Raw genomic sequence first — 27,941 nt, 5'->3', positions numbered from 1 at the left:
ATGATAATTAGAGTAATCTAGACACAATATAATCATGATAATTAGAGTAACTCTAGACACAATATAATCATGATAAATAGGATAAATATCCTAACAGTTTAAATCTAAGGATACTAGGAGGCTACCAATTGACTTGAACAATATTTGGTTCCGCTTAAGGACGAGAGGGAAATACTCAATAGACTACCATAAAGCAATTTTGACTACCATGGTCTCGGGAGCTACAATCCTACAATTATAACAATATTGTCTGTTGAGCATTTCTCTACCAAAGAATTACCATGCAACCATTCTAGACGTAGCTATCAAATTAAAAAAAGTTTATGCTAACCCTTGATTAGGATGGTCGGTAGTACATTACAAATGATCTTATTATCAATCTAAAAACCAAGACAGAAACCCAGTACAAGATGCTCCTGCCTAATGGAGTCTTGAGGAGGTGGACGTGCACAGCATAGTGGCCCTCATCCCAACAAACAGAGGTTATCTCCTAGGTTTGAACTACCTTAGTTCCTAAAATCGCTCTCTTTTTCAAAAAAAGTACTAAAGTTTAATTCTAACCAATAAATCAGTGTAGCTGGAAACAATTAGTCCCCTCTACTTAAATTCTTATTTCAGAATTTGTATTTTCAGACATTTATATTATTTCTTGCTCTTGATGATTGTCTTATCAGATATAAAATTTTAAAATTAATTAATTAATAAATAAAAAGTACATATTAGCAAATAAAATAATATTAAAGAAGACTTAAATATGTTTTTAGTCTCTCATTCTGATAGTTTTCTTTGCAGTCCTTACAAATTTGCAAAAATTAGTCATTAAAAACAAAATTGTTCTTTAGTCCGTTTTAGAAAATAATCTACAAAAGTTAGTCCTAAAAAAGTAGTGTTAGTCATTTTTTATCCACTTTGTTAGTATTGTTGCTTACATGACGATCAGAGGACATGTCACCAACTCTCATTCGTAACTAATGAATTCACTCTAAAAATAAGGCATGTATCATTATTAGACATGCCAGTTTATCGTTTTTTATTTTTTATTAATTTTTATTAAACTGTCTATGGTGACAAGAAAAGGGGCTACAAGTTAGTTCCTTTGAGTGATGAAATTAGTTGGGTCAGTGATGGAATGTGGAAATCATGTTTTCCATTGGCTAGATGGTGTTCGTGCAAGGGCCATGGGTTTCATTTCCTCTAAAATATATTTTTAATTATTTACTGCCGATTTTTTGGAGGACTAATTTCTGCAGATATTTTCTTTAACGACTTGGAAAAACAATTGTATTATAATTTGAAAGACTAAAAACATATTTAAGTCTTTTAAAAAAGTTTCTATTTTGATAAACACGCAATAAAATGTTAGATTCCTGTAACTATGTGTTGACATATATATTAATATATCTGGACATCTGGTGTCTAAAGCTCAAATTTGAAGGGATCAATTGGTTGGTTCCTGCGCAAGTTGTGGGAAGTAGAAATCTAGAAGTTCACTAGATATTATGAGATTTTAATCCTAAGTTTTTCCGTGTTTTCGTTTGTCTGTTAGTTCATGGTATCTATATAATGAAAGGATTAAAACTTGTTCTTTTGCAGACACTGAGGTTCTCATAATCAAAAGTCTGACACATAGAGAAATCAATGCAGTTATAAAGGTGAGAATCTGTTCTTTATAACCGTTTTATTGAATGCTTTTAGGTATATATCAGTACGGATGGGAGCAACTGGATACCTAGCTACTTACTATAATAGGTTTATCTACATTTTTTCTAACTACCTTTTATGGCAGACCATACCCAATCCAGTCTATCTCTTCCAAGGAATCGTACTACGTCGAGGTGCCAAAGGAACTGGAATGAAATCTATTGAGTTAGCGCTCTCCATGTGTGATATCATTGATATATATGGATTCACTGTTGATCCGGGATACACTGAATGGTTAGTTTCTCTATTTTGATATTTGATTATTTCTCAAATTCTAGGTGTTTCCTCCATCGATATGCAAAATCTTAATTTTTAAATTATTTGTTTATTTATTTTTGTAAATGTAAGGTTGTGATACTAAGACTTTTGAACATTTCATCTTCCCTTTTTATCATTTTTTTCTTATAGGACAAGATACTTCTCTAAGCCTAGAAAGGGACACAATCCACTTCAAGGAAGAGCGTATTACCAACTTCTAGAATGTCTTGGGGTATACATTAATTATAAATTTCTATACACAATATATTTAGTGTGTATATTTTATAATGATTTCGATTTGTTTTATTGTCAGGTAATCAGGATTCACTCGCCCATGAGATCTAAAAGGAGGGAAGACTGGTCAGATATACCTAGTAGAGAAATGATAAGGCAAGCACATGCAGCAGCTTTGCGCTTGAAAAGGAATGAAGACGGTCATGGAGGTGATTTAGGGCAGTTTGGCAATTGTAAGGTGTGGGGCAATGTGGATCCAGAGAACAGTGGACCTGTCTCAGGATCACCAGACATGAGTGATGTCAGGAAATATTCAAATTATAGTAAATGGGAAGTGATGCCTTTTGAGAGTTTGAGGAGGGAAGCACAGGATCATTATAACCAGATGCAAGGGGTCTCTCTATATAAAATGGACGGAAATAAGTTGGATGATCTAGTCTGTGTGAGACATTCCTTAAAATCTGAGGCGTAAATGGTGCCTTTGCTTTCTATTGATATTATTTGATCTTGCCCAACCTTCTAACGAATCTGGGATGAAGTTACTTTCTGAGGGCTGCTGACATAGCTTCCCAACAGCGTTCTGTTTCTTCACTTATTCAGCCAGAGCGTAGCACCAATCTCAACCTCAAGTGAAAAAATGGAGAGAATATGCATAATTCCACCAATCCAGGTGATTCATGTTAGGGCCTAGAAATCAAACTACAGGAATTCTGACCCCAGAAGTTTGTTGTACCATTTTTTTTTCAGTTCTGGAATGGACAGTCCTTAGTCCGTGGCATGATAGGTATCTAACTTCTATAATGTATTAATTGTCTAAAGAAGTATCTGCAAAAAAAAAAAACACTTTTTTTTTATGATGATGTATAAAGAAAATGATAGTGAGCTGTTTTGTTTTACGAGATTTTCAATGTATTTATTTCGTTGCTAAGCTTTTTTTCCCCTTTATTCATGCTTTTTCTCTTTTGCTCCTCTTGCCACTACTTATCTTTAGTTTGTTACAACAAATTGCTGCGTGACTTATTTTGCTGAATTTTACCTTTTCATTTTGTTTACTAATTGGTCAGCCTCAAGATCAATAGCTCTTCAAATATTTGTGACTCATGCGTCATGTTATTTATTGTTGGATGGGTTACTCAAAGTTGATCCTATTCCTCTAACATTCAACTTGTTCTATTACGCAATTCTCAATTCTAAAGTTATGCAGATAAAAAGTTTTGCCTTGTCAGCAAACTCATTTTTTGACATTTTATTTCGTTTTCTTCTCCCTCATCAGCTTGCCAATTTTACTGTAAAGTTGATAACAATTTAAAACTTAAATTACTTTGTTTACTTAAAAAACTTAAATTAACAATTAAGTTACATTTTACGGATAGAGCTTCTCTAACAATTACTTATTCATTTAAAAAACTTAAATTTAAAACCTTATGATTTTGTGGATGTGTTTTGCAGGGTATTTCGGGGAGAGGCTTGTGATGATCTTGGAGGAACTTTCTGTGAAAGTTTCAGAAGAATGAGTATTAGACCGAACACAAAATCTTCATGTTTTCATGTCTACTTAACTTTTCATATCAACTTCTAGTGATTGATGTGTTTGGTTGTACATAGTTACGGACTCTTTTGAGTTTCGTATAAATTTTACAATAATTATACACTAAATTTGATAGCTTTGGCTCTCTCTTCTTCATTGGTTTAAAATTAAATAAAATAGAAGGAGCTTTCCTATTACTGGGCATTCTTTTAGTTCTCCACATAATTTGTTAACATTTCTTTAATATTAATTTGATTTTCTAAAATCAAACATCAACTTTTTCTTATGCCGTCTGGTAAATCTTTAGATTTTGTAAAATTAAACAATTTTAATAGTTGGTTATATAAAAATATTACATATATCTAATTGATGATAATATTAATTACTCATCTATTTAAGATATTTATCGTAACTAGTTTTACAATTTGTTAATCCGAGTAATTTCTTTCTTTCTATATATATATATATATATATATATATATATATATATATATATATATATATATATATATATATATAGATTGACAATTTAATTATTGGCTAATTAAAATTGCATAACTTTAAAAGATTAAAATATTAAATTTGTAATTAAAATTTGAGGGGAACAAAATTGTCCATAAGTTAACTTATATAGATTAAAATTGAATTTAAGCTTGTATCTTATTTTTGAGAAAATATATTTAAATAAAATGTTGTGATAATAAAATTTGAATTCAAAATATAGGGAATGCTAAATTATTAATTTTCTTTTGGCAAACTTATAAAATTGAGAATAATCCATAGCATGGTGAAATGAAGGTAAATGCTTATTGAAGGCTTTTGTTGTATTGAAGCGAATACTACCCCTTACTCTAAAACTTAGTGCAATACATATCTATATGGCAACATAATATTTAATTAAAACATTATTCCACAATTTTAAATTGCAAAATAAATTAAAAACTATTTTAAAGTGATTAGCTATGACATTGTGAATTGTACAGCGTAAAAAGATTATATTGTCATATAATTATAAATCATCATTATTATTTATTTTTTCTTTTATTATTATATGATTTTTTAAAATTATTATTGTAGAAAAAAGCATTTCTCTCGTCTCCCTCAAATTTTCATTGTAGATTCTCTCTGGCCTCGTCGTCACAGTCATCAACAAATCACATTTTCATTCTCTTTGCTTCTTGAGAGGATTCAACACCTCAAACAGAGTTGAACCAAGGCTTTTAGGGTTTCCTTTCCATTCTACTGTGTTTGCCTCATTAGAGAACGCCTCCAGGAGCTTCCAATCCAACTCGGACCCTCCGAGTGTCTTCCATTTTCAATTTTCCGTTTATGTTCCATGAATTACATCAAAGCATGTTCGAGGAAAAACGGAATTTTAACATTTCAAAAACGACACTTTCAGGTTGATGCTTCTATCATCAAGACAGGCTTCGATCCCAACACGTATCGTTTCAACTTTCAAGTAAAGAATCATCTCCTACATGGGGATTTGGGTGCAGCACGCAAACTGTTCGACGAAATGCCTCACAAGAACATCATCTCCACCAACACTATGATCACGGGTTACTTAAACTCTGGCAATCTTTCCACTGCTAGGAGTTTGTTTGATGGCATGGTTGAACGCTCGGTTGTTACCTGGACAATGCTCATTGGTGGCTACGCTCAGAACAATAAGTTCCGCGATGCTTTCGGTCTCTTCGCTGATATGTGTAGGCACGGCTTGGTTCCGGATCATGTCACCTTGACGACTCTCTTATCTGGGTTCACTGAGTTTGACAGTGTCAATGAAGTCGCACAAGTGCAAACTCATGTTGTCAAATTGGGGTATGATTCCACCCTCACAGTTTGCAACTCGTTGCTTGATTCTTACTGTAAGACGCGTAGCCTAGGTTTGGCTTGTCACCTCTTCAAGCATATGCCAGAGAGAGATAGTGTAACTTTCAATGTGTTGTTAACGGGGTACTCCAAAGAGGGCTTCAATCATGATGCTATCAACCTGTTTTTCAAGATGCAGAATTTGGGGTTCAAGCCCACTGAGTTTACTTTTGCTGCGGTTTTAACTGCAGGCATACAGTTGGATGATATAGAATTTGGGCAACAAGTTCACAGTTTTGTGGTGAAGTGTAATTTTGTGTGGAATGTGTTTGTGGCTAATGCTTTGCTTGATTTCTACTCCAAGCATGACCGTGTTGCTGAAGTGAGGAAGCTTTTTTATGAAATGCCAGAGGTGGATGGTATCTCTTACAATGTCATCATCACTTGTTGTGCATGGAATGAAAGAGTGGAGGAATCGCTTGAACTTTTCAGGGAATTACAGTTTACAAGATTTGACCGGCAGCAATTCCCATTTGCAACCTTTTTGAGCATTGCCGCAAATGCTTTGAACCTGGAAATGGGTAGGCAAATCCATTCCCAGGCTATTGTAACAGATGCCATTTCAGAAATTCTGGTTGGGAATTCTTTGGTTGACATGTATGCTAAATGTGACAAATTTGGGGAAGCAAATAGGATTTTTGTTGATCTGGCTCATCAAAGTTCAGTTCCATGGACAGCCCTGATCTCGGGTTATGTTCAGAAGGGGCTCCATGAAGACGGCCTAAAGCTATTTGTTAAGATGCAAAGAGCCAAAATACGTGCTGACTCAGCCACTTACGCCAGTATCTTAAGAGCTTGTGCAAATCTACCTTCACTAACCCTGGGAAAACAGTTACACTCACATATAATCAGGTCTGGATGCATTTCAAATGTATTTTCTGGGAGTGCACTGGTTGACATGTATGCAAAATGTGGATCCATAAAAGAAGCACTTCGTATGTTTCAAGAGATGCCTACGAGGAACTGTGTTTCCTGGAATGCACTGATTTCAGCTTATGCACAAAACGGAGACGGTGGCCATGCTATTAGATCATTTGAACAAATGGTTCATTCAGGTCTGCAACCAAATTCTGTCAGCTTCCTTAGCATTTTGTGTGCCTGCAGCCACTGTGGTCTAGTTGAAGAAGGATTACAATACTTCAACTCCATGACTCAAGTGTATAAATTTGTACCCAAAAAAGAGCATTACGCATCAATGGTTGATATGCTATGTCGCAGTGGGCGATTTTATGATGCTGAGATATTGATGGCTCGGATGCCGTTTGAACCAGATGAGGTAATGTGGACATCGATTCTCAACTCATGCAGGATCCATAAGAATCAAGAGATGGCAAAAAGAGCAGCAGATCAACTATTCAATATGAAGATCCTTAGAGATGCTGCTCCATATGTTAGCCTTTCCAATATTTATGCAGCAGCTGGTGAATGGGAGAATGTAGGAAAGGTGAAGAAGGCCATGAGAGAGCGAGGGATCAGAAAGGTCCCAGCATACAGTTGGGTTGAAATCAAACAGAAGACTCATGTTTTCTCAGCCAATGACATGTCTCACCCACAGATGAAAGAGATAACAAGGATGCTTGATGAATTGGAAGAGCAAATGGAGAAACAAGGGTATAAACCTGACTCAAGTTGTGCCCTGCACAATGTGGATGAGGAAGTCAAGGTAGAGTCCCTAAAGTATCACAGTGAACGCATTGCCATTGCGTTTGCACTTATTAGCACCCCAAAAGGGTCACCCATATTGGTGATGAAGAACCTACGAGCTTGTAACGATTGCCACGCTGCCATCAAGGTAATCTCCAAGATTGTAAACCGGGAAATCACAGTCAGGGATTCAAGTAGATTCCATCATTTCAGAGATGGATCTTGCTCCTGTAAGGACTACTGGTAATTTGCTTTTGTTTCATCAACAAATTTATCAATTTTACTTACAAAGAAAAGGTGTTAACCCGGACAAAGATTTAGTCTCCATTGACAAATATACCCTTGTTTATTAATACCAATTTTCTACACTACTGGTCATGAGAAAACATACTATTCCTTCCCAGCAAGAAAAAGAAATCCTTGACAGAGTTTGCTTCCACTTCAATGTCAAGAGTTGTAAAGGGCAGACCAAAAACAGTCTCATTGATTGAATTTGTCTGCAAATTTTCATTAGGAGTTTCATTTCTAGGGTTCAAGACTTTATTTTGGGGGTCATGGAGAGAGCCTATAAATATGGCGTGAAATTGAGGGTTTGGGGACACGAAAGCAAGTGATCTTTAGAAACCAAGAGTGGGAGCAAGAGATTCTGAGAAGAGAAGTGCGAAATTCAAGCAGTGGGTGAAGTGCGAGACATGTGAGACGTAGAGGTTTGGTAGAAATGCTTTTTTTTTTTTTTTAAGACGACGAACACACTGCAGGTATGGGGAACTATTATGTTCATATTGGGCTTAATGAATTTGGTTAAGTGGCGTTCTTGTTTAGGTTTTATTTCGTTCTCTTTAGATTTTATGTCCTGGAAATTTCATGACTTGAATCAGAGGGCTCATGGGTTGTATAATTTCAATTGGGTTTCATCGCCATTGATTTTGAATGGTCTTGTTATAATAGGGGAAATTGTATGTTCTGAAGAATGAGAATAAAGTTTGGTAAATTACTTATAAGGAATTTGTTAAATGTTGTTTGAGTTATATTGGTGTTTTATAAATGAAGACGAGGTTATAATGTAGGGTTCTGTTTTATTAAAATGGTGAATAGGTAGGATGAATGGAATAAGAAAGGTATGAAGCAGGTACTGTTTCTGTCAAGTTGATTTGAAAAGGGATTTTGGGGTAGGAAATTATGGTATTATGAATGGATACACGTATTTGAAATGATTATTAGAGTATGTTTTGTGAAGGTTTTATATGATTGATGGATGATGTAGGTGGTTTTTAACAAGGCCAGGAGAGTTATGCAGTATGGGTCTCTTTTAAATTTTGATTTCTAAGTTTAAGCATTGATTCTGAAACAGTATGGTTGGTCAAGTAAACTTTCTTCGATTGGAATATATATGTATATGTTAGTGCGGAATATAGTTGGATGAATTAAGGAAGTTTATGGTATGTTTGATGGGTCTCATTAGAGTGCATCTATCGTTATAAAATTGTGATTAACTTGTTTAGTATAATGAATGTTTGTTACCTTGTTGAATCTTTGGATAATGGGAAACTAGTTTAAGGTTGGGTAACACTTGTTTGGTGGAAATTGGATATTTATATAAATTGTGGGAAAGAATGTGGCTGTGTGCTTGTAACTAGGATTGGAAATGTTATATTATTAGTGGCCGATGTTTTATGTAATGAGATTGGATGTGTTCTTGAGATGCAAAATGGTATGATATAATCTTGATGTGTTCAAGTATTGGTCTGTGTGACAACGATCGGTCTGTGTGACACGTATTTCTGTGTGACAGAATATTAAAAGTATTGGTTCTAATTAATCGTAGTATGTGTGATAGGAGATCACTAAGGCTAAGCCTGAGTGAGTGTTAATGGGTGTACTGCTTTAATTGTTATATTCTGATTAATGCTTTGTGTTTATTCAATAGCTCACCTATATTTCTGTGTGTTTGTTGCAATGAACGTATAATATATGGGAGCAGGTAAGAATGCAGATGATTCTGGATTGTGTAATTGAGGAGAGAGGGGCTAGCATTCGGGAAGCATTAAGGACTTATTTGAGAAATAAATTTTATCAAATGTACTTGATGCTTCATTTGAACTTGAGTTGTGGATATGTACATTTTATAGTTGGAATAAATTAATTTTATTTTAAATTTTCAACGAGACCTTTACGAAAAATTAGACTTTGATCTGCTTAAGTGACTTTCAAAGTTGGGAGGTTACATTTGCAGTATCAGAGTCAGGATTGCGAAAACTTTTGGGGCTTTGGGAAGTGAGATCACTTAACTTGGTTGTGTAACTCTAATGTAGCTTATTACTTGTGCAAATGTATTGTTTGTTATATCTTGTTTGAGTGTATAATTGTTTGTGATAGACTGAATGCTTGGTGTTGATGAGTGTGATTGAGGTTGAACGACCGGTAAGTTATTAGGTTGGATGGTAAGAAGTTTATATTGAGTATGAATGTTTTGGTAGTGAGTGAATGGTCTGTGATGAGATGATTTTATTGGCGTTTGGTATTTTGAACTTTTAGTTTGAATGCTAACTGGATCGTATTATACTAGTATGTATTTTGTGTTCTTTAGGCGTAGGTAAAACTTAAAAGTAAAAGATTGGTTGGTTTTTTATCACAAGAATTTAATGTTTAATGATTTCGGAACTATACAAGTTAGAGATACTTTTCTGCTGTTATGGTGCATATATGCTTGAATGTTGGTATTATGAGTGATCTTGATGTGGTTTGGATAAATGTTTAGCTTGTATCTATGATTAGTTAACTCTTGGTGTGACTGGTTAGTTGTGTACTATGTTGGCTGTGATCTTTCTGCCTATGCCATGGGTATTTCACCTTGGTGAGTGTTTCATGTTGGTATTGGAATTGGTATACATACGAAAAACAATTGGAAATATATGCTGATGAAGTAAATGAATTAGTGATAAGTTGGGTTATAGTTGAGTTAATGTATTTTATTAGTGCTACCATCCACTCTATATTTTAATAAGTATTTTGTTAATTACCTGCAGTGGGTATAAAAGCCATAAAGATAATGAATTAATTGATTGGCTGGTATAACAATTGTTTTAACAATGTGAAAAATGATGATTGTTTGACTATCTTTAATGTAAGCATGTTCGTATGTGTATAAAGTGGGTACAGTTTAGAATTGTGGTGCTTAAAAGCTGACTAGAGGAGAAAACTGTTAATGTGCTTTGCATGGTATGATACATTATGATTAACAAGTTAGTTGCTGTGCTGTTTATGATTTAATTAGTTTTCTTTTGGTCATTGGTCAAGTCTGATTCTATCAGATGTATATGACGAGGTTAATATTTAATGTTAATTTGCTTGGACGGACCTAGTTACGGTTTTATGGTATGGAGAGATAACCTTCGTTGTATTTTTTCTTTTGTGTGAATTGAAATGCGATGTAATTATGTGCTGAACGAGTAGTATTCTGATAAATGAAATAGCGATAAAGCTGTGATACATTGTATCTCTGTTTTAAACTTTATTTAAGTTGTAATCTTGTCTTTGCTTGAGGTATTCTGTCTTTGGCGGGTTCTGAAATTGTGTGAGGGTGGTAAGTAATATATAAGAGATATACCACATTGTGCTGTGTGTAACGATGCATGAATATCACCATTAAGAGAATGATGGTTATAGTATAAAGGTGTATAGAACCTGTTAGCATTTCATTTCTGGTATGCTCTGTCCAAATATGTTAGTTTAAATCTAGTTATGTTGAACGTGAACTATGATATTTGAATGGAATTATAGTTTATGAAATGTTGTTTGATGGTAGGAACACTATATAATATTTGAATGATGAATAAAAGATTGTGTCGTATAGAATAAATTAATTTTATTTTTAAATTTTCAACGTGACCTTTACAAAGTTAGACTTTGATCCTCTTAAGTGACTTCCAAAGTTGGGGATGTTACATTATATGAGTAATACTTCACGTCTTATTTATTGAGAAAGCTGATATATATAACTTTCATATTATACACTAATTAATATGAAGCTGTTTACCAGAGCCTATTCGTTTTTCGGACAGCTGAAGGTGTTCATTCTCTGCCGCATTTTCATTCCATTGTAGATGACATTGTTCAGTCTCTTTCTCTCCGCAAACACAAATGAGGCAGCACAAGCAGGCTTCAGCCCTTAACCGGCGACCCACCGTCCTTTATCTGGTGTGCACACACACATTGTTCTCCGTCCTCCTCTTCTTTATCTGGTGTGCACGTCTACATTGTTCTCCATCCTCCTCTTCACATCTAATCCTCTCTCTTCGCAGGTATTTTCACCGTAATCGCACCACACTTGAAATATCAATCATTCTAATTCTGTTTTCTTAATTTCAGTTTAAATTTGCATGTTCAGGATCCCTTTCTTCTACTTGCAAATCCGAAATTATCCGTGTCTTGTCTAACATTCAGTCCAGTGTTCAGCAATGTGTGGTAACTGTTCGATCTGAAACATTTCTCTCTGATGAATAATACTGATGTGGTTATTTATTCATCTTATCATTTCTTAATATTTCTTAATATTATTGATGTGTAACACTGACTACACTCCCAATTCTGATAGAAGAAGCACATAAAAAACATATAAGCATCTGAATCTAAGTCTTATGCTTTTATTTTTTTCAAAAAGATAGAATATAGTTGTGTTAAGATATGTGCTGACGTTGGAAATTTAAACAGGATAAGAGGGGGCTAGAACTCACTGCTCATATTATTGACCATTGTAATTTGATCCTTAAATACCCTGAAGGTACCAACAGCTCTTGGGTATGTCTTTCTGTCTCCTCAATTCTGAGTTCTGAGAACTCTTATTTTATTTAATGTTTCGTTAATGGTTAAACTGTTGAGTTTCAAATTATTTTTTTCTAATGTTTAAATTATTGCAGTACAACGCACAGTTTAATCACTTTGAGCTGTTGGAGTACAAATATGATGTGTGTGAGGCAATCCTGTTGTGGGAACTGGTGCATTGTCGTGACACTCCTTTTGTTCCTGTTTAATTTGAAGTTTCAGAATGAGTATTTACTTGGGCTGATGTGTTGAGATGTTGCAGTATCGGAACATGACAACTGTATTGACCAGAGAGTATCTTGATTCTCGACCTGGTGGTTGGATGGATTACACTCCACAAAGGATAGCACCGTAGGATGGATCTTGAAACTTTATTTCAATTTTGTTTATTGGGTTGCATGTGTTATCAGTTAGTGTATGTATGCTAATGCCTTTTCTTCTTGTAGGGGGACAAAGAAGTGCACCAACAAGACTCTTTGTGAAGAGAACCTCAATGTGTTGATACCTGCAAAGCTCCCATTTCACCCACGGCAGTTCCGAACTTGTGCTGTTGTTGGGAATTCTGGGGATCTTCTGAAGACTACATTCGGGAAAGAAATTGATAGCCATGATGCTGTTATTCAGGATAATGAGGCCCCTGTTAATGAGGTAAACATGTCAACCCATCATAGTGGAGGCAAAGTTTTAACGATTTCTTCTTTCATTTCCGTTTTCTTGAAATCTTGTTAGTTTATCCAAAGCATAGATGAAACGACCACTTGCTTCTGCTATATCCAACCATTATATTTTTACTTCGGAACAAGATCCCAAAAAGTGATATAGTATTAGAGTTTGTAGTGCATTTATCTGATATGCTATTAAAAGAGTCGCGTATACTTATTTTGTCCCTTTATGGATTGTGTAGGAATGTGCGGTCTTAAGAGGGATTTCTGTCTAGTTGTCAGAGGTGCTGCGCGTAACGTTGTCCCTATTTTAAAAGGATCTGGTAAGTTATTATCTTTTAAAATATTTAAACAAAGATGTGAAACTTCTGTTGAAATTTTGGGCCATGTTAGTTGTAATGGGAGTCTATCCAGTGTGAAATATAGCTTTAATTTTCTATTAAAGATTTGGCATACAAAACATCACTATGGAACAAAGGACCCAAAGGATGTCTTCAAAGGGCCCAAAGGACTACCCTCAATTCGCACTCATGAACATGGGATTACACTTAAACTCGGTCAAGAACCGATTGACACAAGACCTTATCGTTATCCTTATCATCACAAAAATGAGAATGAAAGGCAGGTTCATGAGTTGATGGAGGATGTGAACATCTGGTATAGATAGAGTGCATATTCTAGCCTGGTGATATAGCAACCGGTGGAGAATGTGTATGGATTACAAAGCCTTGAATAAAGCCACATCCTTAATAAATTTCCCTTACCAGTTATTGAAGAATTATTCGATGTGCTATACGGAGCAAAGTACTTCTCTAAGCTGGATTTGAAATTTGGGTATTACCAGGTGCATATGAAAGTTGATGATATTCCTAAAACCGCATCTAGAACCCGTGAAGTACATTATGAATATCTCGTAATGCTCTTTGGGCTTATGAATGCTCCTTCTACATTTTAATCCTTGATGAATGAAGTTTTTAGATCTTTTATGCAAAAAGGAGTATTGGCATTCTTTGATGACATACTATAACAAGGGATGGGAGGAACATATGCAACATTTGACTACTGTTTTGGGAATACTGAGGCAACATCCATTATTTGCTAATAAAGAGAAATGCAAGTTTGGATTGGAAAGTGTTGAATATCTAGGGCATGTGATTTGAATTGAAGGGGGGTATCAGTTGATCCTTCCAAAATTAGTAGTGTGCTTGATTGGCCTGTACGAAAAAATGTGAAAAGAGTGCGTGGGTTCTTAGGCTTCACAGGGTACTATTGAAATTTTATAAAAGATTATGGGAAAATTACAAAGCCTCTCACGGAATTAACAAAGAAGGATGGTTTCATGTGGAATGAAAATGCCCAGAGAACATTTAAAGAGTTGAAGAAAAAAGTTACAATTGCAATAGTATTAAGGCTACCAGATTTTGAGAAAGGATTTGAATTAGATTGTGAAGCATCTGGGACTAGAATTGGAGCATCCTAATGCAAAATCGTCAACCAGTGGCTTACTATAGCGAAGTCTTGGGGTCAAGAAACTTATCTAAGTCTGCCTATGAGAAGGAATTAATGGAAGTCACTCTAATTATCCAACATTGGAGGCCTTACTTGTTAGGGAGGACATTAAAGGTATTTTCCGATCAAAAGAGCTTGAAGCAATTTTTACATCAAAGGATAAGTAATGTGGATCAACAAAATTGGGTGGTTAAATTATTGGGGTACAATTTTGAGATTATTTATAAACCAGGACAAAGAACAAAGGTCCATATGCTCTCTGGAGGAGTTAAGAAGGATTGGAATTGAATAGTATGATTTATATTCTTGTTTGGTTGGATTATTAGGCTTTAATAGCCGAGGTGCATGACGATGTAAAATGGAAAAAAAATAATCGTGGAGTTGCAAAGGGGGACGAAAGCATATCCTGGATTTATGTATAAGCAAGGAGTGCTATTATATAAGGACCGATTAGTCATTGCTGAAAAGTCCTCGTGGATTCCCAAGTTATTAGAGGAGTTCCATTCAACCCCACAAGCAAGGCACTTGGGGTTCTAGAGAACCTACAGGCATGTGGCAGGCAACTTATATTGGAGGGGAATGAAAAATGATGTATTGAAGTTTGTTTGATCTTGAGATAACTTTCTCAAGACAACCTTGCAAAGGAGTAACATGTTTCTTGGGCGTGTCTCCACAAAGTTGGCCTCTCTCGTTTGGTTTAAACATTCCCAACTGAAATGTCCAAGATGGTGACATGTGTAGCACTCCATAAAGCCTTATCTACCACTTCTTCAACCTCGTCCTCTTCCTCGGAGTCCAAAACCTCCATGACCATGTCCCCGTTCTACGTGGTTATTGACATGAGCAATCTGCAAGGTCTGCATTTCTATCACGTAAGATGTCATACGGAGCTCATGGACAAGGAGACTACTTATTAATTCACCAATAGTCAGTGTGTTAGTATTCTTAGACTCCTCAATGTAACACATAAAATAATCAATAGACTCCTCTATGTAACACAAAATAATTAATCTTGGGAGTCATGAATCGCAAAATTTTCTCAACAACTGTAACATCACCTTTGTTTTCACCATTAGCATTCATCTTGTTGGCGATGGTAAGTGTCCAAAATAATCGTTGACAAATTCTTTTTCCTTCACGTGGAAAATTTCAAATCTTGTTTGTAATTGGGCACACTTGACCCGAGAAGTATCATGATACTTCTATTTTAAAGAGTCCCGTATATCTTTTTCTTATAAGTTATATCCTTATTAAAAATTGTTTCCAATACTGAATGATCTAATGTTTGAAATAGATAGTTCTTTGCCTTTAAATCCTTTAATTGCATATCATCAATGTGTTCCCTGCGTGTCTGTAATAGGTATTCCTTTTGTTGATGCAGGAATGCCATTTTGCACCAGTATTCCTTTGAATGCAAAAGATTCTCGAGGAGCATATCCCAGTGATAGTAGTGCCCATCAAACTTTGGTATAGCAAGCTGCACAAACAAAAGTTTTGGATGCCATGTGTGATGCTTTAGAAGACTATGACTTCTACTTTGGATTAGGCCCGTGATGGAGCTTTGATACCAGAATGCTAGACTCACGAATATAAAAGATAAAATGTAAAAAGGATTAGTGTTTTATTCACTACGCTTTGAATAATAAATGTTGCTAATATATAGCCTTACATCAGAAAAGTGCGAAATCTTCTTATGCACATATGATGTTATGTTTTCAAATAATACAGTGGACTTATTTAACATAACATAATTGCTCCTAAAAATATGCAGCCACATCACTCACTACTAATGATGCATGATGGAAGAAAATCGTGATACATGCAGGAGATGACCAACGAGGATGATGTTAAGTGATAAATGATAAATAATGTCATCTTCAAATTAAAAAAAAAGGACATATGGTTACAATACTAAAACCCTACAAGTACAATTAATTTTAAAAGGAGAATGATATAAATTGCTCGTATTTAAACAACATCTATTGAAGGAACATACTCATAATCATTAATAAGGCTAAAACAACAAAAATAATGAAAAAAAAACTTGAGAGAACTAGTTAAAAACCATTGTAAATTATCATTATCAAACATTATCCAATAATTGAAACAAACAATAGCAAAAAAATAAATACTACAAAGTAAAGGTTAACCTTGACGAAATTTCGGGGTTTGATTGAACCATTAGAGGAAGTGAAAACATCATCAATCTCAATGAACTACAATACTTTTTTGAGGACCTTGGCAGTGACGACATTGGACCCACGAGGGGTAGGGATCATACAAACTGTGACACAACTACACTTTCCAATGATCTTGCAAGGAACAATGTGGGGCTTTCTAATCTTGTTTCCCGATACCCTCCCCTGATAGGAATAACAAAAAGCTTAATCAAGAGAATGACGTCAGGGAGTATGTTCTAGATTAGCTTATCATAAACACAAGATAATGTATATACCAAATTGAGCAATCTGAAATGTATTTTCAATTTCTGAATTGCATTCTCGATCAGCTAATCTAAAACTTATTCTTACATACCAGATTTATTAATCTTGAATGATCTCTAGGATCCGGTAATGCATATTGGATTTCCCAATTCAGTATTATTTTAACTTTAGTCTTCCTAATTGTACAATTTGATACATATTTCCAAATGTGGCGATACATATTGGATTACCTAATAAGAAGAAAGTCTTAGATGGTTTCCTTGCAAGAAATAACAAAGAAGATGATGAAATGTAGTGTGACAAGGTGAAGAAGGAAGACAGTGTTAACGAGAAGAATACCATTTAATTCGTTTTTATTTTATTAAGTTTTCATAATGGTAAAAGAGGAATTTCAAAAGTTATGGGGTACATGAAGAAAAAAATTCAAATGCAGGAAGAAATAACCTTATGGCCCTCTTATTTCCTTATGTTCCTATAATTGAACTTTATATCCTAGTGTACTTTTCATTGTACCAAATACTTTTCTTATGGCAATCCTCCTAGCTAAGTTGGGCCAAAACAAGAAGAAAAGTCATAGAGGTGGGTGTAGGATGATATGGTGCAAAAGCTTTGATAGACAAGGGAGCTGAGCTTACAATTTTGTGATGTTTATGGATGATGGAGGTGGTGTTTAGTGATGCTCTAAGAGAGATTAGGCCAACTCTATAGGAAGGTGACTAGAGGGACCTCATGGGTTGCTCTAATCTTGATCTTAAGATGAGTATTATCACCAAAAATGGACAACATAAATTTTCTCAACATCAAAGATGATTACAAGATATGAGACACCTCTATATATAAGCAAGAGCTTCTCTTAAAAAAACCCTAAAAACATGATCTCCCTCCCTTGTACTCATTGGCCAAAATAGTGGTCCTCTAAGGAGTGGACAAATGTCCACAAATTCTCTCCATTGAGAGAAGCACATGTGGCCACTCATAAAGCATAATCATCTCCATTCTTAGAGTATCATATGACCACTACTAAAGTTAAATACTCTCTAATGGAAGCATGACATATGACACATACTTTTCACATGGTTTAGATGTCTAACATAAGGAAAAACCCTATACTATTTAGGCCTTAATACAAACCTTAAACAAACCTACCTACTTGGTCGAAATACATAGCCTAAAGAAACCTACACTACTTGCCAAAAATACATGGCCTAAAGAAACCTATACTACTCCAAGTTGTGCTCCATGATGGCTCCAAAGGTGGTCCAAAAGGTAGAGTTTAAACCATCTTCATGGATGACTTCAACTCTTCTTATAGATGCTTGACCATGGCTAGGGGGTATGCCATCATCCCCCCTCTTGAAAAGGATTTGTCCTCAAATATTCAACTTAGGCTAAGGCAAACTTCCTTGTCTTCTTTGGAGTCATTGTACTCTTTTTCACTGGGGTCAAAAATCAACATGAGGCTTTTCAATGTGCTTTGTCCTCACTCGCACACTTTCCGGGAAGAATTCCCAGAAGGTCACCTATCCCTAAATTACTCCAGGCTAAGCACACTTAACCATGGAGTTCTTATGGGTTAGGCTATTACAGGGAATATTGACTGCCCCCACACATCAACACGAGGCTCTCCAATGTGCTTTGTCTTCACTCGCACACTTTTTGGGAAAACTTCCCAGAAGGTCACCCATCCCTAAATTACTCCAAGCTAAGCACGCTTAACCATGGAGTTCTTATGGGTTAGGCTACCGAAAAGCAAATGCATTTGTTGATATGAGTAGCCAAATTAATTCCTTTAAGCTATCTTCAACCGTATAGTCCCATACCTATACAGTCTTTAGATCCCTCTCATTCCGGTGTATGTTCGATTCTTCCATGTGCCCCTTCTACTAGAAGCCTGCCAGGAGCCGTTCCTTGTCTGTGCCTCTTTCAACGGCGATCACTCCCCATCCTCGTCTGTAAAAAAGAAAACAATTACAATTTTACAACTAAAAGGAAATACACATAAATTCACTATTCTCACCAAGTTTTTACTCTCTTGTCTTCTTGTCTTCTTGTCTTCAAGCCAAGACCTCAAGCTTTTCATAAGGTCTCCTTCACCTAGGATGCTACCTTAAGGTTTTGCATTATCTCTCCAAAAGAACCTCACAGGTTTTTTTTTTTGGTTCACCAAAGAAACCTATCCACAAGATAACACCAAAGCCAAATAGAGTCCAAGAACAAAGGAAGAAAAGGTCTAAAATGAACAAAGGCTTTTCCAAAATAATTTTATATGGACAAAATTGAGATTGATTAGGAGACAAGCAAGAAAATAAAAGGCAAGAAAAAATGGTTAACACAACAAAAGAGATTACCTAAAGAAAGACACTAGACTAGACCATAAAAACCAAAAACTACTAGAAAACACGAGGTGTTTTTTTATCTTTTGCAAGCTATGATCAAATAGTGCATTATGGAAACTCTTTTTGAATTCATATAGCTGTTGGACAGAGGCAATTCACGTTCAAACAGCAAGCCAAATCCACGTAAAAGTGCTCACAAAGTTGGTGGAAATGGTACATGCATATGCTTTTTGCTTTTTGTACTTTTTGTCTATTTTTTCTTTTGTACCTTTTGTCTCTTCTTTAATTTAAAATTTTTAGGACACACACCAAAACACACCTTAAATCTGAAATTCAGTAATGGTTTTGAAGAGCACACAAACTTATAACACCAAAAGGAATAAAACCTACTAGAACCAAATATAGCATGAAACATAAAATGACATAATGAAAACCTAACTCTATGAACATGTTCATGATCTAACAACAAGTATGAAATCAAATATGTAAAATAAAAACACTCAAAGGCACAAATATGGTGTAGTTTTTGGAAAACACACTTGAACACATATTTTTGTGATTTTTCATAACTCAACTAAGAAGTAATGATATATAAAGGACTAAACAAGACTTTAAACAACTTGGATGGAATAAAAATCAAAATGACCAAACCAAAAGATGAATAAAGACTAAACAAAAACTAAGAACATGATATCCAACACATTTAGGAGCATTTAGAATGCACAAAACAATAGGCAAAACTATCAAAACAAAACTTGAAAAACATTGATGACAACATTTTGGCAACTCTGACCTTTTTTTACTGTTGTAGCCATAACTATCTCCGTAGAACTCTAAATTATGTGATTCTTTTTTTGTTGGAAACTAGACTCAAAAAGCTTTTATTTGACTACACACATATTTTTTGGACCTTTGAGATAAATGCAGTTTAACTTTGAAAATCGTCAATGTTAATTGCAGAGCATAAGAGGTTGATTTGAACCATTTCAAGATAGCTACAACAAGAAAATGTTAGGAAAACACAAGGACAACACAGAAATAAAATGACAGATAATGGACCAAAAGACTTAGCTCTTGAAGAACCTAAGTTCTTGATACCAAATGATGGCAATCCTCTTAGTTAGGTTGAGCCAAAACTAGGAGAAAAGCCATGAAGGTAGGTGAATGATGATATTGTGAGAAAGCTTTGGTGGACAAGGGAGCTAAGCTCACAGTTTTATGATGTTTATGGATGATGGAGGTGGTGTTTATTGATGCTCTAAGAGAGGTTAGGCTAACTCTAGAAGAAGGTGACTAGAGAAGCCTCATGTATTGTTATAGTCTTGATCTCAAGTTGAGTAATATGGTAAAAAATGGACAACATAACTTTATTCAACATCAAATATGATTACAAGAGAGGAGACACCTCTATATATAGGCAAGGGTGTCTCTTAAAAACCCCTAAAAGCATGATCTCCTTCGCTTGCACTCAATGGCCAAAAAAGTGATCCTCTAAGAAATGGACAGGTGTCCACAAATCATATCCAATGAGGGAAGGACATGTGGCCACTCATAAAGCACAATCCTCTCCATTCTTAGAGTGTCAAGTGGCCACTACTAAAGCTAAATCTTCTCCAATGGAAACATGACACATGAAACATATTTTCCATATGGTTTGGATGTCTAACTTATGGAAAAATCCTATACTAATTAGGCGTTAAACAAACCTACCTCCTTAGTCAAAATACGTGGCCTAAAGAAACCTACACTACTTGGCAAAAATACATGACCTAGAAAAACCTATACTACTCCAAGTTATGCTCCATGATTACTCCAAAAGTAGTCCAAAAGGTAGAATTTAAACCATCTTCATGGATGACTTCAACTTTTTTTATAAATGTTTTACCATGGCTAAGAGGTACGTTATTATTTTCCAACCAAACAATTGTGACGACACTAAAATTTACATATATAAAAGATGTTATCTCAAGTAGTTCACACTTTAATCTTTTTCATATTTATAAATATTTTCAATTTAAAAATAATAATAGTGATAATAATTTGAAGTAAGTAGTTTAGAACTATTAAAATCAAGCTTTATTTTCTGAATAAAATGTTATAATAATGTTTAAAAATAGATAATGAGTTAATTAAATTTGATTTTTTTAATTATAAAATTTGATAGAGTTGTGCAAACTTGTCATTTCAATATTATTTTAAATAAAAATATATACAAAATTTAATGTAATAAGATATAGATAAATATATCAATGAATTGGTTTGGATATGTAAAATAATAGAAATTTAAGTATTGTCATTACATAAATACTATTTTTTTTACCACGAACTATTCTCTTTTTACAAAGGAGATATACAATCTTATCTATCGAAATATACATGAAAACGAAATATTAACATTTCTCTTGTATCATAGTGATGCTCAATTTAATCATAAAATAATAAAACACATTAATGATTGTTTAAATTAACGTTATAATTATTTTAGGATAAGAGAAATATTTTAATAATATAAATAGTATACTAATTAATTATAAATAATCGTCTTTGTAATCAACATTGCAGGATGTTAATACGTTTCTTGAAATAAACACCCAAAATCAAGAATTTACTTTAACAAATCAATATTTTCTTACTAAGTGATCTATCTAATTTTTTTTCCTACAATTCCTTTACTTTTTTTTTCAGTGTTCCACTGCAACCCCAATTACCACATTCCTTTATTAGGAGGTCACTTTAAAAATGACTATAAATGTAATTCAATAATACCGTGAGGTATTAATGTAATATACTTTAATTACATTTTTTTCCTTCTTATAACCTTCATTAAGAATAATTTTGATATGCAATGAACTTTGTAAAAGAAAAACTATTGAATCTATCCCATCCATTCATCAGACATATTTTGAAGTGGAATTATGTGAGCATAGATAAAATAGATGGTAAATATGAAAAAAAAAATGTAATACTTTTTACAAATATACCATTGTATGACATGCATTTTGAATATACATAATATAGACCAACACAAATATTATGTCATTCATTCTCAAGGCCAAATCAAGATCAAGCATATAAGCATTATCACATGATTTGAAGGATAACCACAAAAGAGATAATTAACTTGACGTAGCTTTTCTCTATAATTGTCGACACCTTTCTGTGGTGAAATGTTGAGAAACACAAGGTCATGAGGGTGCCAAACTTTATACATATCTCATCCAACCAATTCAGGACCAAAAGTTTGTACACATCCTTCGTTGCCAGATGAAACCAATATACTATTTAAGCTTACCAGAACCTAAAGATAATATATATATATATATATATATATATATATATATATATGTACTACAGATCCAAATAATAATGCAAGTCTGAGGTGGTGGCCTCATCTCTTAACTTCGTAAGAGCGATTTTCTCTATTTTTCTTATCCTCTCTTTGCTAACTTTGAAAAGGGTCCCTATATCCTGCAGAGACTTGGGCTGGTTATCAATAAGGCCAAAGCGTAGGGTTAATACTTGCCTTTCCCTTGAGTTCAAGCCTTTCAGGAGATCATGTACGTCTTTTTTCATATGTTGCTTCAGGACAGCATTTTCAGGGCTCTCGATTGTTGTATCGGGCAGAAGTTCCTATAGCATTAATCCATAAAATAGTTTATACTTGACATAAGATTACAACCTAATTGTTTTTCAAAATTTAGTATTCCTGCACAGGTTAAAGCTTCCAAATCTTATTACAGGTTGCAGATTAAGTGAAAAACAGTGATGGAAACTTTGAACCCACTTACCCTAATAAGAATGTTGTATGCTCTATCACTCTCGATGGGTATAAGAAAATAAAACAAAAAATTGATTGAGTTATACAAGTGAGGTAAGATTGGTGACTAGAAAGTACATATCTCAAATAGCGGTAGCAGCAGTTCAACCTTGACTTCGGGAAAGCATGCTCAAAACATGAACATACCAACATGCATGATCAACAAAATCCCGTAAGCAAAAATAAAATTGATAATATGGACGAAAATGTAGTTCTCATGGACATTGAATGCACACAAGAGAGCATGTTTTCTGTATTAGTTAATTGATGTAATAAACTAGGCAGGTAATTATCTTCCATTTTCTTTCTTTTTCCTAAAGGCAAGCCAATGATGATTAAAAACAAAATACCACCATTCAGATCATAACACAATAAAAACAGACAGGTTGCAGGTAAGAGAGGCAAAGAGAGGGAGATCGTAGTCTTACATTATATTCTATACCAAGGCAATTCCCCACCTTCTGATCAATTGAAGCAACTATTCTCAGACAATTGCTGGCTGATTTGATTTTATCTAGTGAAAGACCTGTCATCTTTGCAATTTCCAAATCATCTGGGCATTTCTTGTGTGTACTTTTCAAGACTTTTCGAGCTTTCTGGATTTGCTTTATTGCCCTGTTTAATGACCACTAAAAAGAATAATGATGATTAAAAGAACACGGGATCAATATTTAGGTTGTCCGGGAAGAAACTGGTGCTAAGAAACAATCTCGTAAGAAAAAGAACATACAGGAATTATGACTCCTCGAGAATATCGTTCCACCACTCTTAAAATTGATTTCCTTATCCAGTACTGCACATAGGTTGAGAATTTGTAACCCCTTGTACTGTCAAATCTCTCAGCTCCTTGGAGAACACCTACATATCCTGCCTATGAAATGTGACGAAAATGCATGCGTCAATGAAAATCTAATCTAAATAGGATTCATGCGTTGATAGTAACATTTTAATTCTATATTTCCACTTCAGTCAACTTCACAAAAAAAATTGATCAAAGTATCAATAATGGAAGCCCCACGCAAATTTCAATTGTCCTTTTGTTATCATATATTTACAAAATCAATAAGAAATTACAAAGAGATGAAGTTAAGCCTAACTCAATCCTACAAAACTATCTTATAAGATAAGGTTTATATTCTCTTATATATTGTAAATTTACTTTATCTCTTGTTGATGTAGGATCTCTAACATTCTCCTTCACAATAAGGTATACATATACATCTTAAACTTGAGACTAGGTATTTATGGGTGTTCCGATAACCGATAGCACAATAGACTCAACAAAATAACAAATCTCATTAAGATAAGTTTTTAACTGACTTTGATACTATATTAAGAAATAGACTTTAAACTTAACTCTACAAAATCAGCTTATAAGATAAGGTTTACCTCCATTTATATATTGTATATTTGTTTTAGATCTCCAACAAAAAATCACAAAACAATAAAGAAAAGCATGAGACATTGATTCTAAGTGATAAAACTAACAGGAAAAAAGAATCATTAGATTCATCATGTGTAGTAGAATGACCTTTCGGGTGGAGAGGACTTAAATCCTATGATGTTTTGGGTCTGTATCCTAGTATGGGATGTTTGATGAAATATTTAAGAAAATTGGTTTCCCCCCACTTCCTTCCTGGTATGAGATATTTTGGGTCTATATCCTTCAATGCACAGTGATAAGAATTTAAGATCAGAGTGCTTTATAACTAAAGGAGAATATAATAAAAGATCACATGTAATAATTGTCTTCAAAATTAGAGGTGATAAATTGTTGGTGCAGTGGAATAAGTACAGATGTAACCATCAAGAAGGGAAAAGTGTAATTTATGCTAAAGCCTCTATGCATGTCCTTTCTTTCTATGAACTGATACAATCAACTCAATATCCATTCCCCTCCCCCTTCCTCACCCACAGAATACACATGCATATATCTTGAATTATTTGCTTCAATTTTAACTCTCAGAAATTGTTCATTGTTGGCCCCATAATTATTGGCTCTTATCCAGGTAAGTTGGGTTCTTGAGATGTAATTTACAACTGCACACAAATAGATAAAATACAAATAGAAACATGTCCTCGTCAATAACAAATGGCAAATTATATATATAATCATGCATAATGACATTTGGAACAAACCTGAAGTAAGTCATCCAAAGCTATTCCCATACCCCTGTATTTTCTGGAAAGGAATAGAACTAAGGAACGAGAACTCCGTATGAGCTCATCCCGACAATAATAACCATGATGCAATAGCTGCTGTAGCACCTTCTCATCAACTCCAGATGCTTCCGCCCAGTGATTCAAGGTCACTACTCGCTTGGTATCATCTTCTATAGCTGTCCTAATTTTCTCTAACTCAGCTAGCACCTAGAGTAGTAAAGAATTTCAGTATTTATGTACTTTACAATCACGGTACAGAATCTCTCTATTTCTTACATCATACACTAACCTTTACACCTTTTGCCATCTCTGCCTCCCTTTTAGCAACCATCACTCTTTTACTTTTACTATTTGTTGCTCTTTTCACAACTGAAACTGAGAATCCTAATAGATCTTCCTGATTAGCTTTTAAAGTCAATGACTGTGTGGAAACTGTTGTGACATCAATTTCCCTCTTTCTTCTAGTTTTATTTTCCTTTTTCTTGCTAGACGGGACAACAACTTTGCTCTTGTTAGGTACTTTATCAGCATAGTCAGACACAAGTGAGCTTCCAAGTGATCTTGATAGACAAACATTGAATAACTCGAGAGCACCAAGCTTCTCTAGTTGCAATCTAATATCCTTTTCCAATCTTGATGCTTCAGAATCGGCAAAAGTCTCTTCTAAAACATCAAGGTTCTTCATTAATAAATGGAAATGCTGTGGCGTGAATGACTCAAACTTCTTTGAGACAGTAGATACCTCTCCAAAAGGCATTAGGGTATTATCAAATATTTCATGTACACTCCTCACTGACATCTTCCCTTTGTTTACCTGGGAAATTAGCATCTCATAAGACCTATATGTTGGCCATCAATATAATGGATTCGACACTTCTAAAGTGAAAAGGAAAGGATACAATCACCACTAATTTAAAGTGAGTTGAGTTATCAAATACTACAATTCAAATCAAGAACACATACCCCATAAGGAGTCAAATCCCAATATAATTGTTACTGTCAAATAAGAAAATCATCATAAAGAATTATTATGTCGTACCCCAGTTTCTTCTATTCCTAATGAATCATTTTCCAAGGTATCCAATGCGGAAAATGCATAAACCCTTCCAAAATCTTTCTGCAAAGTTTCTGCTTCTTCATAAAATGTCGACGGCAAAGACAACTTCGTGAAGTTGAAACAATTCTCCTTGACTCCAGCTGCGCCATATTTCACCCAAATTTTAAAACAGAAAAGAATTAGAAACATAATACTGAAGTAAGTAAAATGTTAATAACATTACACTTTATAAAAAAAAAAAATATTTTACTACCTTCACGGTTGTTATTAAGTCTTTCTCAGTTTCAATTTCTGTTCATTCGGACATAATCTTTACGATGAATTTTAAAATAATTACAATAAAAATTCACAATCACGATTCCGTAAATTCTCTGTAATCAGAATTAATGGTTGATCTAAACTTCAAGATAATTATAGTAATAATCAACAATACAGTTCTAATCCTTGATCCAAATTTTAAAATGATTACTGTTAAAATCAATAGATTGAATGAACACACAAATTCTAATTTCTTAGTTTATAGATTGTTAGTGATAAACACACAGTGGCAACAATAGATAAAAAAGAAATACATAATGATACAAGAATAAGATGAAGATGATGATGTAAAAGGAAAGAAGAGAAGTAACCAGAAGATGGAGAAAGAGAAACAGGTGAATTGGTGAAGGAATGAGGGGTATGAAGAGGAACGCAATATCTGAGTCTGTTGGCGTTTAAGCTGAGACCCATATCGTTTTGTTGCGGTGAGTGTGAGATAGAGAAAGAGAGTCCATGAAACAACGGCGGTTGAAGTTCAGAGCACAGAGAAGAGAAAGAATCCGAATTGGAAGGTCATAAAATGCTTTAAGCAATGCGCAATGTGGATATCGCGTTGCGTTGCTGTAACTTCCACCACCAGTTCTTCATCTCCCTCCCAGTGGTTGCTGATATTTTTCTTCCTTTTATTACAAAGAAAATTTTAAAAAAGTTATTAACATGTTATAGTCTTATTAAATATTTGGTTTAAACCCTTCCTCAGTTGATTTCTGATGTTCAGTTTACTCTTCACTTTAAAAAATGTGAATCTTTAATCTCTATGATATAAAAAATTATCAAATCAATCCTATTCAGAAAATGTCAACTTAGTAATTTGTTAACGGAATAGGATTGGTTTGATATATTTTTTATATCATAAGAACTAAATAACATTTTTAAAAACGGAAATTAAACTGAACATCAAAAATTAACTTAAGGATAAAAAAAATATAAATCTAAATATTTTTACTTAAATATGCGTTTAAGTAACCGTCTCTTGTATTTATCAGTTTAAATTTTCAAATTATTATTTAATTTGATTACATAAAAAATAATAATTATCTTAAGACTTTATGAAAATAAGTGTGAATTTTGTTTTTAATGGCATTTTGTTTCTCATATGTGTCTTTATAGTGGTTATTGATGTATAGATAGATGTAGTAGACGCACAATTGCAATAGTGTATACAACACCTTAAACCCCCTATTATTAATTCGTAGTTTGACTTTTCTAAGTGATTTTTACTACAAATTGGTGTTTTCTTCCTCATTCGTAGTAAAAAAGCATTCATTGAAGGAGTTTTCATTGGATGCTAATGATATTTTAAAATCAATGTGATAAGAATCTAAGTAGAAGCTTACAAAAAAGTCTAAACCATTTGTAGCAAGTGTAAGAGAGTATCACACTTAACTTCGTTTTTAAAAAGGGTGTTTGTGTATAGTTTTAGGATGATTATGTTAAGGTAAAAGAGAAGTCAAACACTATAAAATTCAAGTTTTAATATTTTTAGTTTAGTCATTAACACTTAAGTTTTTATAATAAAAAATAAATACAATTTTTTTGGTCTAATGAGTGGTATCTAGTGTAAAACATGTACA

At 34.1% G+C, this 27,941-nt stretch overlaps 4 protein-coding genes across 16 annotated transcripts in view; 3 read left to right on the top strand and 1 right to left on the bottom strand.

The window, feature by feature from the left end:
- Positions 1 to 3,873, top strand: part of LOC106765312 (sialyltransferase-like protein 5) — a 16,270-nt gene extending 12,397 nt beyond the window's left edge. The window contains exons 8-12 of one of the 3 annotated variants that reach the window (XR_002668264.1): positions 1,594 to 1,652; positions 1,787 to 1,935; positions 2,110 to 2,191; positions 2,273 to 2,863; positions 3,643 to 3,873. Coding sequence is in view for 1 of the 3 variants with exons in the window: in XM_014649888.2 (XP_014505374.1) it covers positions 1,594 to 1,652; positions 1,787 to 1,935; positions 2,110 to 2,191; positions 2,273 to 2,665 (683 nt within the window). In the remaining 2 variants the exon portion in view is untranslated. Of the gene's footprint in view, positions 1 to 1,593; positions 1,653 to 1,786; positions 1,936 to 2,109; positions 2,192 to 2,272; positions 3,122 to 3,642 lie in introns of those variants that run through there. The other 2 variants (XR_002668263.1, XM_014649888.2) reach the window with 2 other exon arrangements.
- A 934-nt stretch (positions 3,874 to 4,807) lies between these two features.
- On the top strand, positions 4,808 to 15,930 carry LOC106764847 (putative pentatricopeptide repeat-containing protein At2g01510). Of its 11 annotated transcripts, none has more exons than XM_022782374.1 (5): positions 4,808 to 7,470; positions 11,302 to 11,541; positions 11,951 to 12,037; positions 12,157 to 12,709; positions 15,614 to 15,930. In XM_022782374.1, the coding sequence occupies exons 1-2, from the start codon at positions 5,058 to 5,060 to the stop codon at positions 11,382 to 11,384; spliced, it is 2,496 nt and encodes an 831-aa protein (XP_022638095.1). In that variant the 5' UTR covers positions 4,808 to 5,057; the 3' UTR covers positions 11,385 to 11,541; positions 11,951 to 12,037; positions 12,157 to 12,709; positions 15,614 to 15,930. The 11 variants fall into 11 exon arrangements, with proteins under 11 accessions (XP_022638095.1, XP_022638104.1, XP_022638099.1 ...); XM_022782383.1 differs by having other exon boundaries at positions 11,280 to 11,541; XM_022782378.1 differs by lacking the exon at positions 11,302 to 11,541 and having other exon boundaries at positions 4,808 to 7,483; positions 12,157 to 12,234; positions 12,324 to 12,709.
- Positions 12,333 to 13,390, top strand: LOC106764848 (sialyltransferase-like protein 1). The gene is made up of 3 exons (XM_022782223.1): positions 12,333 to 12,412; positions 12,508 to 12,709; positions 13,169 to 13,390. Exons 1-3 carry the CDS (start codon positions 12,333 to 12,335, stop codon positions 13,388 to 13,390), a joined length of 504 nt encoding a protein of 167 aa, XP_022637944.1.
- Positions 15,931 to 22,101: 6,171 nt separating the features above from the next.
- LOC106765005 (RNA polymerase sigma factor sigC) lies at positions 22,102 to 26,979 on the bottom strand. The gene is made up of 7 exons (XM_014649480.2): positions 26,679 to 26,979; positions 26,032 to 26,189; positions 25,282 to 25,806; positions 24,969 to 25,199; positions 23,560 to 23,700; positions 23,258 to 23,458; positions 22,102 to 22,642 (listed from the first exon to the last, which is right to left on the bottom strand). The coding sequence occupies exons 1-7, from the start codon at positions 26,776 to 26,778 to the stop codon at positions 22,361 to 22,363; spliced, it is 1,638 nt and encodes a 545-aa protein (XP_014504966.1). The 5' UTR covers positions 26,779 to 26,979; the 3' UTR covers positions 22,102 to 22,360.
- Positions 26,980 to 27,941: the final 962 nt, after the last annotated feature.

Source organism: Vigna radiata, chromosome 6 (assembly GCF_000741045.1).
Source record: "Vigna radiata var. radiata cultivar VC1973A chromosome 6, Vradiata_ver6, whole genome shotgun sequence".
Classification (NCBI taxonomy): Eukaryota; Viridiplantae; Streptophyta; class Magnoliopsida; order Fabales; family Fabaceae; genus Vigna; species Vigna radiata.
The sequence above is the reverse complement of the archived record's forward strand: the minus strand, read 5'-3'. Positions and strand labels throughout refer to the sequence as shown.

What these genes read in the sequence shown, in the direction of transcription:
- LOC106764847 (XM_022782374.1), top strand. Translation starts at nt 5,058, where the DNA reads ATGAATTACATCAAAGCATGTTCGAGGAAAAACGGAATTTTAACATTT. An exon ending in CAGAGATGGATCTTGCTCCT is followed by an intron (nt 7,471 to 11,301) that starts GTAAGGACTACT and finishes TTTTTCGGACAG; the next exon opens with CTGAAGGTGTTCATTCTCTG.
- LOC106764848 (XM_022782223.1), top strand. Translation starts at nt 12,333, where the DNA reads ATGACAACTGTATTGACCAGAGAGTATCTTGATTCTCGACCTGGTGGT. An exon ending in ACTCCACAAAGGATAGCACC is followed by an intron (nt 12,413 to 12,507) that starts GTAGGATGGATC and finishes TTCTTCTTGTAG; the next exon opens with GGGGACAAAGAAGTGCACCA. An exon ending in ATGAGGCCCCTGTTAATGAG is followed by an intron (nt 12,710 to 13,168) that starts GTAAACATGTCA and finishes TTTCTATTAAAG; the next exon opens with ATTTGGCATACAAAACATCA.
- LOC106765005 (XM_014649480.2), bottom strand. Translation starts at nt 26,778, where the DNA reads ATGGGTCTCAGCTTAAACGCCAACAGACTCAGATATTGCGTTCCTCTT. An exon ending in TAGGAATAGAAGAAACTGGG is followed by an intron (nt 25,807 to 26,031) that starts GTACGACATAAT and finishes CTAATTTCCCAG; the next exon opens with GTAAACAAAGGGAAGATGTC. An exon ending in GCCTTGGTATAGAATATAAT is followed by an intron (nt 22,643 to 23,257) that starts GTAAGACTACGA and finishes TTAATGCTATAG; the next exon opens with GAACTTCTGCCCGATACAAC.